Source organism: Phaseolus vulgaris, chromosome 3, assembly GCF_000499845.2.
Source record: "Phaseolus vulgaris cultivar G19833 chromosome 3, P. vulgaris v2.0, whole genome shotgun sequence".
NCBI classification, from domain to species: Eukaryota; Viridiplantae; Streptophyta; class Magnoliopsida; order Fabales; family Fabaceae; genus Phaseolus; species Phaseolus vulgaris.
In genome coordinates, this window is record NC_023757.2 from 33,488,720 (window position 1) to 33,502,402 (window position 13,683).

Here is a 13,683-nt window from a genome sequence, read left to right on the forward strand (position 1 = left end):
TAAACATGTACAATTTTATACTATAATTTAATATTAAATCATCATCATTATTAAAATAATAGAACATAATAAACACTTTATCAATAATTTATGAAAAATAATAGAGCCTATGTAATAATATTCATTAAAAATTGATTATAAATAATTTAAAACAATAGCAAAAAACTAACTATATAAATGTAGAGAAAAAAATTAAAATAGAAGATAAAACTCACATAATTAAAATAGAAGATAAAACTCACATACTTAAATCTTGGTAGGTAATAAATACTAATTTAAAATTAATTTATAAATTTTATTAATAATAAAAATTATTTTAGATATCAATATTCTTTTTAGCCTTTAAAATAATATTTAATTTAATTAATATAATAACTAATTATTTTTTAATTTTTAAAAGTAGTTTTATATTTAATGATTTTTTATAGTTTTTGATTAACTTAGAAAAATAATATTTACATCTTGATTTTATTATCAAACTACATACGAAGAGTAATATTTAGGTTAAAGATAATAATATCCTAGAAACAAAAGAAAACAATTTTTTTTATCAAGGTGAATAAAAAAATCATCCAATCATCTTTAAAATAATGAAATTTAAATATAATTTAACCTCAATATCAATTTAGGAACGTAGAATTTATTATTTGACAATATTTGAAGATAATGAAGGGTGGATTTCCAACCCTCCCTGTCATGCCAAAAACATCGAATATAAAAATAGAGTCAAGTGAGACAATAAATCAAAACAATGTTTATCTTTATTAAATTTTGAATGACTTTTTGATATGTTATGATATACAATATCAAACGAGAAATAAATAAATAAAATTATTTATTTTCAAAGAGTCCATTAAAAACCGAAAATAGTAAAGGAAAATAATTAACTGATTATAATATCTAATTTTATTTAATTATAATTTTAAAAATATTTTAAATCTAAAATTTTAATTTTTTTAAATTATTAATTAGGTGAAATATTTTATAAAAAGAATTCTAAGATAAATATTAATAGTCACAAACATGGTTAAACGTAGTTGGAGGTAGGGTTATACATTTGGGTTTAGATTGTAGCACTGAAAATTCATAGATTTTTTTTTAAATGGCCAAAAGTTTGCATTTTAAAATAATATTTTGAATTTTTTTATCGAATACGAGTGAAAGTGAGTATTAAAAGAAACTTTTATCGAATACGAGTGCTTACCAAAAAAGAAACTATCTAGAAAGCTCAAAAGTTTACAAGACAAGAATCAAATAACAAACACGAATACGACAGACATATACACAATTATACAAATTTATATTTATGTACTCAAGTATGTTTCATATTATTTTTTAGGAGTAAAACGATGTTTGTTATGACTGATTTAAAAGAATTTGTTTCTTTTTTTTATAATTATAATAAAAATTTATATAATAAATTTGATAATTTAAAAAATTAGTGTATTTTTTTTTAAATTGTGTTAGAACCGTGTAAGAATTTTTAGAAATCTAACAAATATTTTTTGAATTGAACACTTTATCAATAAGTGTCGTATGAGTGTAAACACGGATACGTATATCCGACACGGATACGTATATCCGACACGGACACGCCATTTAAAAGAGATGACTGAACCTAGGAAGTTAAGAATTTACAGATTATACACTTTAATATTACGCTTTCGGATTTTTATTGTAATAGGAATGAAAGGTGTAGAAATTAAGTGTTCTAGTTTTTTGGAATTTATGTGTGAGATTTTGTCTTAGAGTAAAAATGAGAAAATTAAATAATATATATATTTAAAAAGTTTTAGATAAGAGATGCTATTGTAATTGTTTATAGGGGTCTCATTAATATTGAATGTTTCTAATGTATTTTCCTTAAAAGATTAATTAGTAATATTAGAGTTAATGATTAAAATTTTATTATTTTTTAATATTTTTGGATAATTTTCCCCACTTTTTAATGTCTTCCTTGCAAACACAACTTTCACTCCCTTTGTGGCAACTAAACAACGTACACCAACATTTAATTAAGATTTTTTCAAATGTTTAGCGCAATCAATATTTGCTTTATTTTTTCATCCAATTTCTCACTTTACATTTATTTAGTAAAAGAGAAAGATTTTTAATAAGTTCAAGGTTGAAATTTAACGTAAAATTTACTATTATGTGTTCACCGTGTTGTTTTATGTTAATTTCAATAATGCAAATCATTATATTCAATTTTACTCATATTTGACACTTTTTAATTTTAAATAAAAATTTATTTTAATACTAAAAGTTTAAATAAGAACTTTCACTACAAGAAAATAATGAAATAGAAACCAATTTTTAGAAACCAAAATAATTAGTTGCAATAGTAACTAAATTAGAGACTATTTTATAAACTAAAAAGAAAATTGGTTTCTAAATTAGTTTCTATTATTGTTAAATAGTTTCTAAATTAGTATCTAATTAGCAACCAAGGTTTTAACTACCAATTATTTAGTCTCTAAATTTGGTCTCTAAAACCTTGGTTGCTAATTAGATACCAATTTAGAAACTACTTAACAATAATAGAAATTAATTTAGAAACCATTTTTTTTTTAGTTTCTAAAATGGTCTATAATTTAGTTACTATTGAAACTAATTATTTTGGTATCTAAAAATTGGTTTCTATTTCATGATTTTCTTGTAGTGTTTAAAGATAAACGATAAATTGTTAACTATTTTTATTTTATTCAACAAGTAAAATAATTAAATTTATTGAAAAACTTAATATAAAAATACAAATAAAGAGAATGTTTTTTTTTTTTAAATATCATGAAGATTTTACCATGTACTTAGACTTGATAGGTGTGACTTGCAATATGTAATTGTCCTAAATTCTCTTGTTAGTTTTTTTTTTTTTTTATATTATAGTTTGTGTTGAGTATTTCAAAAGATTTTAATACATGATTAGGATTTATATAGATATAATATTTATAATACAAAATTCAAAATAACATTTTTTTCCTGTATAATTATTTGCTTATCACATAATATATTTATTGTAGTTTACAACACAACCAGATAAACTAGTAATTTTTTTTTTATAAGATATACAATTCAATAAAAAAAACAAACCAAATTACTTGGATCAATTTCTCAATTATTCAACATAAAACAATCACATAGATCACACATGAATCTACATATCCAGTATGTTCAATGAACAAAATAACAATTGACGCCTTCCAGAAGACTTGTATTAAGTAAGTCTTACCAGAGAATAATACTTGATCCAATACCCAAGACTTAGATTACCAGTGAATCTAAGAGAAAGGATAAAGGTAAGTTCAACACAATTCAAACTTTGCATCTCATATGTCACGATGTGCATGAATTCCCCCATCAGCTTCTCACCACCTGATATCTTAGTCTATGTGAGTTAGATCATCAGTGAAACTCAGAGATCTCTGTTACCACATTGACATCAATACTTAATACATAAACAAACATCAGTCCATACATTATTCCAAATGTATGACTTCAATTTCATACAATTTTTCATCATTCAAATATAATACATACCATTCAATCACATAACATTTAAAAATTCATAACATTAAAGAACCTTTTCAACATCAAAAACAATATTTAACTTCCAAACTATCAAAACTTAATATTTATACATATTCATACAACATAAAATCAAACAATTTCATCAAATAACATCCCGCCAAAAGAAATTGAAACGTGGAACCACATTCAGATCTTCTAGCCTAGGGTACTATTGAAAGTTAAAGTTAGTTTCACTTACCTTAATTGCTTGCTTTCCAAGAAACCTCTAGAATTTTATCCTGTCAGTTTGGATAAGTTTCAAGATATAAGGGCTTAATGCAAGTTATCCAAACATAACACAAATTTAGTGTATAGTATAATAAGTTGGGATGATTACTTTCCTCAATTGACCCATCAAGATCGATGACGAAATCCTAAGAAAAAATAGAGAACAAAGGATATTTAGAACCAATATAAACTTACTCTGTTTGAGAATCTGTTCCAATAGGAATGTTTCTTAGCTCCTCCTCTACACCGTGGTTCGATCAGATTCTGAAATAGATGATGTATGGAATGAAAAATGAAGAGAGTAGGGAATGAGTTGGAGAGATGGAGAGAGAAAGAAAAGAAAAGAAATAAGTGTTGTGAGGAAGGAGTTCTGTGTTTATGTTTATCGAGGGTTACAGTAATCACTAAATATGATTTTAAAATCTATTAATAATTAAATTTACAAATAGTTTTTGGAGATAAACTTGTTAATTTGATAGTTAATTAAAATAGCTTAAATAAAGATCAATTTTGTGGATTGCTAATTATTATTCTTGTAATGTGGATTACCTGTCATGACTTCTAAAATCGTATTACTTTGGTACCATTTATCTATTTTAGTAATTTTTAAAAAATTTATCCATTTCATTAATTATCTTATGAAATTCCAAATGGTAAAAATCCCAAAAATTTACATATTAACAAAGAATACAACCTTAAAAAAAGAGATTGTAATTAACTACGATTTCAGGTAATACCATTCATACTTGTCCATGTTTTGCAATTCTCTAAATAAATTTGTGTGTGATAGGTAAAAAATAGGAAAGAAGGAGTTAAATGAAATTATGAAAAGAGTCATTATTTCCTTCAATTTTTATTTATATATTTTTAACTAAGTATTTTTTAATTTCAAAATTCTTTTCTATTCTATTTGTTTTCTTATATACTAAATATTCGATTTCTAAAACTACAAAACTACACTCCAAAGGACAGAAAAAAATAAAAATAAAAAAGAGAAAGAAAAGTTACATTCATAAAAAAATTATTTTTATCATTTAACATGGAGAAAATAAGGAAAGAAAAAAATGTGTAACCCATCACATATATTTTTTAAAAAAATTTAAAAGAAAGGGAATAGTGCAAAAAAAATCCTCATTTGTTATGCATACACTACAAAAAAAATTATGAAATATAAACCAATTTTTAGATACAAAAAATAATTAGTTGATATAGTGACTAAATTATAGACAATTTTAGAGACTACAAATTTTTGATTTCTAAATTAGTTTCTATTATTGTTAAATGGTTTCTAAATTGGAATCTAATTAACAACCAAAGTTTTTGCTACCAATTATTTAGATTTTAAATTTGATAGCAAAAACCTTGATTGCTAATTAGTCACCAATTTAGAAATCATTTAACAATAATATAAACTAATTTAAAAATCAAAATTTTTCTAGTCTCTAAAATGGTCTATAATTTAGTTACTATAGTAATTATTATTTTTTGTCTCTAAAAATTGGTTTCTATTTCATAATTTTATTGTAGTGATATATTTTTCATTTAAGATATATTTGTGTTGTATATATGTATTTTCTTTTCTTAAAATTTTGTATGATAAAATAATGATCTGAGTTTCTATTTTTTTTTCCTTAAAGCAAAGAAAGTAGTATTAAGAGTGGGCATGAATTTTGTTTTCTCATTCTTTAACAATTGTGGCTGTATTGTACAAAAATTTGTTTGTTGTGGGTGGTGTGGAGAGGGCCACAGGTTATGTGGCTCATGCTGAGCATAGTACTTCTCTTTCAATTATTACTCTATTCACTGCTTCTAACTTCTGCTCCTTATTTACTTTTTTACCATTTCTACTTCCCCACATTTATTCACACCACCATATTTTATATATTTTTGCCTTTATAGTATGGTTTTCTAATTAAAATTAGTTTAATCTTCTGCTTAATAAAACTTATGATTAAAGTTTAAAGTGGCATGAAATTAGTAAAATGAACCTTCAATTATAATTAGAGAAGAATTAGTGAAAAAAAACACTTGAATAAAAGTGAGAGTCTTTGCCTGTAAGTTTAGTCTGATAGAGGGATAAAGCAAAAGTAGAGCAGTGTCTTTATTAGGGCATAATAAATTATAGTGTGCGGAAAGAAGTCACTAGAAAAAGGTAAGTGAACAAAGTATCTTAAATAAATGATTACGTGTCTCTTCTTTAAACTTGGTTTTGAAACATAGTATGTCACTTCAAATTCATTTTTGTTTGTAACATTTTTTGGAAAATAGAACACACACAAAAGTACTTTTGAATCTTAACAAAACAACAAAATCACCACCCCCTTATAAATTCATTGCCAGTAACTCAAATCTCAGCTTCATACTCACACATACCACTTATTTTCCCTCCTCTAATCTTGTTTCATCGGTGAGACAAGAAGCAGAGCTAAGTGGCAACAATGGCGGTGAAGAAGGCACGAATTGTGATAATTGGAGCAGGAATGGCGGGCCTCACAGCTGCCAACAAGCTTCACAGTGTGAGTGTCTCAAAGAGCTTGTTTGAGGTGTGTGTTGTGGAAGGTGGAAACAGGATTGGTGGGAGAATCAACACTTCAGAGTTTGGTGGTGACCGGATTGAGATGGGTGCTACTTGGATCCATGGAATTGAAGGAAGTCCAATTCACAAAATAGCCCAACAAATCCATGCACTTGAGTCTGACCAGCCTTGGGAGTGCATGGATGGGAATGAAAATAAGACCACCACCATTGCTGAAGGTGGCTTTGTGCTAAACCCTTCCTTTGTTCACCCCATCACCAAGCTTTTCAACAATCTCATGGACCATGCTCAGGGAAAGATGTCAACAGCAACAACAACAAACAAGGGTGACAGCGGAAACCTCAGTGTTGGCTCTTTTCTCAGACAAGGCCTTGATGCTTATTGGGGTTCATCAAAAGAGGAAAAGGAGCTCAAAGGGTTCGGAAAGTGGAGTAGGAAGTTGCTTGATGAAGCAATCTTTGCCATGCACGAGAACACACAGAGGACTTGTACATCTGTTGCTGACTTATTGACTTTGGATTATGGCGCAGAAAGTGAATACCAGATGTTTCCAGGTGAAGAAATCACAATTGCTAAAGGCTACTCAAACATAATTGAATCGTTAGCATCTGTGCTACCACCTGGTTTAGTTCAGTTGGGTAGAAAAGTCACAAGAATTGAGTGGCAACCCGAGAGACACGAGGCGATGAATATGGAAAATGGAACATGTTCTAGGCCTGTGGTGCTACATTTCTCTGATGGCTCTATTATGTCAGCGGATCATGTCATTGTCACGGTCTCACTGGGAGTGCTGAAGGCCTCTATTCATGATGATGATTCAGGTATGTCAATGTTCCATCCCCCTCTACCCTCTTTTAAGGCTGAGGCTATTTCAAGGCTTGGTTTTGGTGTTGTTAACAAGTTGTTCATGCAATTGAGTCCTCCTCATGGAAGAAGAGACGAACACTCCAGAGGGTTCCCCTTCTTGCAAATGGTTTTCCATTCACATCAATCTGAGTTGAAGCACAAGAAAATACCCTGGTGGATGAGGAGGACTGCTACTCTTTGTCCTATCTACAACAATTCTAGTGTCCTCTTATCTTGGTTTGCCGGGGAAGAAGCTCTGGCAATTGAGTCACTCAAAGAAGAAGAGATCAGTAAAGGGGTTTCAGACACAATTTCATGCTTCCTGTCACGTTCAGTTGAGTTTTGCAACGGGAATGTGAAATCTGAAAAGCACTCCTCCCACGAATATAAGGTTAAATTCAGTAAAGTCTTGAAGAGCGAATGGGGAACAGATCCTTTATTTCTAGGCTCATACAGTCATGTGGCAGTTGGATCAAGTGGAGATGATTTTGATACAATGGCAGAACCTTTGCCAAAATGTAGCAGCAGCCACCCTTCTGCTTCACCACCACTTCAAATCTTGTTTGCAGGGGAAGCAACCCACAGAACCCATTATTCCACAACTCATGGAGCTTACTTCAGTGGTCTTAGGGAAGCCAATAGGCTTCTTCAACATTATTCACCCTGTTAAGATTTATAATATAACAGCTCCTTTTTTTATTTTCTCCCTTTCAAAATTTGTATTATTAGTTTATATGATAATATTCTTAGTTTGTTTGTATTGAAAGGGAGAACTTAATATATGTTAGATTTTTTTGGGATATGAATTATGAGAAAGGTTTCCATGAGTATTTTGTGGTTTTCCCCAGTGGACAGGATCCGGTAAACCCGGGTCTTTCCAGCTTTTGGAAGAGGGTGATGAACTCTAACTTAAACATAATATGGTTGTCAACTCAACTGCAAGAAGTGGTTTTGTTTGAGTGAGATGAGAGTTTTACTTGGAACAATAATTGATGGTCTTCATGTTTTAACTTTAGTTCGCCGCAATTGGGAATAAAACATTGCCCAATGCACACTTTTCATCAAGTAAAAAAAAAAATCCTCCTTTCGGCCAAACAGTCATATAGTTGTAGAAACAAGCACACCCACTTCCATTCTACAAATTTAATAACATTAATAATATGTTTCTTTCCCTCCTTACAAATTTAATAACATTAATAATTTTAAAAAAAGTGACAATTGAAATGTGAGAAATATATTTGAACCATCTTTATCTTTACATTTTTAGAAGAAAAAAAAACCTACAATAAAAAGAAGTAATTATATATGTATATACCTCTACAAATAACAAATAAAAAAAATTATATTCGATTATGTATTACAACAGATTATATAATGTAATCAATTAAATTACATTATATAACGTAATAAAATTGATTATATTATATAATAATAAATAAAATAGTAATAATAAAAAATGTTATAAAAATATAATAAAATAATAAATAATTTTTTTAATAAAATAATAATAAAACTGTAAAGTTATATTAATGAAATAATAATAATAATTTATAAAATAATAAAATTCGAATAAATAATAATAACAATAAATGTATAAAATAGTAAAAAATAATAAAATAATTTTTTTTAATTATAATTAATGAATTAAATTTTTAAAATATTGTTAGAATAAATATAATAAATATAAATGATAATAAATATAATAAAATTAGAATAAATATTATTTTAATAATAATTTTATAATAAAATTAAATTAAATTTATAAAATAATAATTTAATATTTAATTAAAATTAATTTATAATAATAAGAGTAATTTGATATTTTATAATTATATCATTTTATATTTTTAAAATCCATTACACTAATCAAATCTTTTACAGTTATTGTTTTTTTTTCATTTTCATTCACATACTATTCTCTTTTCCTTGATTAACTAATAGTTTTTTTTTTTATTATTTGTTTTACTTCTTAACCCAGTCCTAACTTCACCTCCATTTGTTTTTTATATCTACAGAATATTTTCTCATCAATTATTTCTGTAAATTGTCCCATTTTATTTTGTTTCAACCTTTCATACCAAAAACCACCAGGAAGAACCAGTATATAAAGGGTTGCGATATATAAATGAAGATTCACATTATATCTTCATTCTACTTATTACATAAGAAAGTTTTAACTCTCTTCTCTATTTTTTCATCTTATTTTTATTTAAAATATATAGAAAAGACATAGAATGTTTCTCTACTTCCTAATTTATAATGTATCATCTCATGTAAACTTTAATGTTTTTCTGATAAAAAAATGTAAACTTTCATAAAAAAGAACTTTTAATTGGACCTAAATTTAAATGTTCTCTAATATGTAGGAGTGAGAGATGATGATTTTTTTCACTCTCTTTGGTAGAAGAAAAGAAATAGGACAAGTAGATAAGTGAAAAGAAATGTTAAAAAATTAGATAATAGTAAAAAAAAAATTATAGAAAAGAGAAAAAATAGTTTGTAAACTTTTGAAAATGTTATCTATTAAAGATTTTATGAGTGAACCTTATATTATAAGTCAATTTTATAAGATTAAGTTTGCTTAAAATTTATTTCTCAATATATCATAATCATTTAAATTAGAGTTCACTTATAAAAAATTTATTAATTTTATTAAATCATATAATTTTAGCACAAGTTGACTAGTTTTGATAAAGATTCTACAAATATCATACCATTTATAAATATATAATTTTATTTTCATCTAAAAAGTTAAAATGTTAAAAATTGGATACAAACATGATTCTTTACACTGTTTTATAAAATTTAGTTAGAGTAAAATTTATGTTTGAGTGAAAAAAATGAAAAATTGAAATATAGTTATGATGTGATAGAAAAAAAGTGAATGATGGTAATGGAGGGACGCTGAACGATAGGGTCCATGGGTGAAGGAGAGCAGTATCCAACCACACTCCACTCCGAAACTCATTTCTTCATTTTTCTACCTCATCACTATCAAACATCCCATCCCATATATTCACACATATTTAATAATTCTATTTTTTTAATTATTTTCACATTATTTATTTTTCTCCTAGTTACGCTTAAGTTGATCATATATACTTTATCATAATTGTATAAAAAAGAATCAGTAAAACAACGTCTGAGAATAAAAACGATTTAATGTTTTTATCGTTTTGTTTCTTTATTCAATGATGTTTTTGTGTAAGGTTTAACTCACAAGAGTTTTCTACAGACATACTCTACCATTGTGGCCTACCAACCAATAGGTATTGGTGCTAGCATTGGAATTTTTCGCAAAGCAAATCAACCAAGCTTGATACTTGTTTTAATTTGCTTTGAGAGATTCTCCAGAAAAGTAATAGAAGAACAACAAGTATGAGAAAAATACTAAAAAGATATTATTTGAATGGATGAAAACTCTCTTCCAAAAATAAAAGAATAAAAATCAGAAATTTTGTTTTTACTTTATTCAATGTTTTGTTTGGATATAAAAAGAGACAAAGGTTTGTACATAATGCCCAGTACAAGTTTTTGTGTGTCTTTTTGTCAACCCAAGAAAACTCTATCTGTTCTTTAGTTTTTCAAAAAAAATTCTATTACTTTTACGTCATAGATATTTTTAGATATTTGTCTATGTGACTAAAACATTTAGAACTGTGATAAGTCACTGTAAGGTTTCAAAAGAGGCATTGATTGATTAATGTTTATGACTGTTTTTATATTGCCAAAGTTTCCATATATTTATATCATCAAAAGAGGCTCACTTTACTATATTTGTTGTTGATACTTTAGTATTAGTGAGCATGACCCAAACTAATAATTTATTAATTAAAAAAAATCAAATTAAGCTTAATGCATGTTAAAGTTTGTTATTAAATAATAATTAAATTTAGAGATAAAAAATACTTAATTAATATATTGATTAAATTAAATTTTATTGTAAAGATTAAAAAATATTAATATTTAAAATGATTTTTATTATTAACAAAAATTTATAAAATAATTAAAAAATATTATGTCCCACTTGCTGTCTCGTCTTGTTTCTTGTGTGCCTCAATGACACTTTAATGATCCAACATCACAAACCATTGCTTTACCTAATGCATCTCTGTCTGATACGTAAACGAACAAATGCGAATACACACTTTCCAAATTCTAGTAACAATTTTTTAAATATCTTCCACTAAACAATTTATTTATATAATGTGAATTTTAATTCTTTTTTGTTACTATTTTCAAACTAATAAAATTTACAAATATTTTGACTTATAAAGAAATATTAAAGAAGTGGGAATTCGAAATTTCAAAGATGTTAATAATTTATTTTTCCAGTTGAAGGAGTTAATTTTTAAAACATGAGGTTTTTGGCTCTAATCATGGTTATGATAATTGGGCAAAACATGATGTGTGAATTATTGGATGAAATGTGAGTAATATGAATAGTATTATGCAGATAATTCGTTGATGGTGAGGCTTTAGTTGAAGGACCAGTGAATGGATGAAACGTGGAGAGTAGGGAGATTGTGTTGCAATTGCAAAGTGTAAATTCAAAAGTCTTCTTATGATTGATGCACGTTTCTTTTTCTTTCAATCAAAACCAGGGTATGCAACGTACTTGCCCCCATAATTTCCTTGTCACCAATCAACTTCTAAATCCTAACTCATTAAAAACAATGTTAATGCAATAAAGTCACTAGTAACTAATAATTAAGTTAGAATTTAAAGTAACTAGTAACTAAAATTTTAATAGTTATACTAATTCATAAATTAATTTATATTATTTTATATATTAATATTTTTTTAGTTTATAAGATATTATTTAACTTAGTTAATATAAACTAATTTTTTTTATTAAAATTCTAAATTATAAATGTCTTATAAATGATATAGAAGTGCATAATACTTTTTGAAACCTTCATATGAATGTATCTTTTATCCGAGCAAGTACTTATTGTATATATTTTCATTTAAAAGTTATCTTATATCTTAAACAAAGTCTTTTGTTATAGTTAAAGATTGTTGTAGAATAATCATTAAAGTGGCTCAGTGAAAAGTAATATTTGTATATTTTTAAAATAAAGGAAAATAAAGAGTACACTTTAAAAAATTATTAAATAAAAATTAATTTTAAAAATTAAAATAATTAGTTATTATTTGACTAAATTAGATAATTTTATAAACTAAAAAATTATTAATATCTAAAGTAGTTTTTATTTTCAATAAAAATTTATAAAATAGTTTTTAAATTGGTATCTAACCATTAGGTTTTAATTACTTACTATTTTATATTTTAATACTTTATATTCTAAGTTAGTCTCTATTAGTCTTTTAGAGATTAATTTAGAATCTAAAATTATTATAACTAATTTAAATACTAATTTAAAAAATATTTTTTTTATAAATTTTTATTAATAATAAAAATCATTTTAAATGTAAATAATTTTTTAATTTTTAACGTAGTATCTAATTTAATTAATATAGTAATTAATTTTTTTAACTCTAAAATTGTTTGTTATTGAATGATGTATAACCGAGAGTGATTTTATATATTTACTATAACCAAAAAAAAAACTTATAAACGTATTTGATTAGTGAAATTCTTTTATATTTATAAAAACAATTATATGTAGATCGATGTTAAGATTAATCAGTATAAAAGTAAAATATCTTGTTATACTTATACAAGCTTTGACCATTTCTCACAAATTATTTTTGAAAATCCTTCTCAACTAGTAAACCATCATCACCCATTTATTAACCAGTCTTGCAAAAATATTAAAAAATACTTATAAATTTTACCTTACCTCTTTCTACAACTAACTTGTTATATTGTATTTTCTTTTCACATATAATATTAGTGAAAATATATAAATTATTGAAATGAATGTTAATTATAACAATTTGATATTTATTTAGTTAATTAGGTTCAATCACGCTACTGTCACATTTATTTGTATGAAAGTGTTCCCTACAACATTAAGTTTGCGATTATAGTAAAAATTTAATTATTACTTTTTATATATAAAGCTTTCATGTTAGGTATGTTAAATATCACTATACAACTTGACATCTCAGCTAGAATGATATTTCAAGTAATAACAATCATCTGCTATCACATGAAAAAAATATTGTTAAAAGAAAAAAAAATACAAAAAATAATATGGGGATTAAACCAAAACTCATATGTTAACCAAAATTATACATAGGTAGATCATACTTATTTATAAAGAACTCTAAGAATAGACTAGATGAAAGCCAATTATACAAATGAAATGAGTCTCTATGAATAAATCCTAAGTTAGGCAGCTTATCCGCACACGCATTCCCTTCACGAAAAATATGAATAACCTTAAACTTGATTTTTCCACCGTAATTAAGACAAGTGTTCCACTGATTACGAAGCATCCACAGAACTTTAGTTCTAGTAGTAAATGCACCACTAACCAAGACAAAATCACATTCAAGTCATACATTAGTAAGCCCTATATTTTGAATTTCCTCCA

General features: G+C 25.9%; 1 protein-coding gene across 1 annotated transcript; it reads left to right on the forward strand.

The window, feature by feature from the left end:
• Positions 1–5,972: 5,972 nt before the first annotated feature.
• Positions 5,973–8,007, forward strand: LOC137807231 (probable polyamine oxidase 5). The gene has a single exon (XM_068607741.1). The coding sequence runs from the start codon at positions 6,234–6,236 to the stop codon at positions 7,845–7,847; it is 1,614 nt and encodes a 537-aa protein (XP_068463842.1). The 5' UTR covers positions 5,973–6,233; the 3' UTR covers positions 7,848–8,007.
• The last annotated feature ends 5,676 nt before the right edge of the window (positions 8,008–13,683 follow it).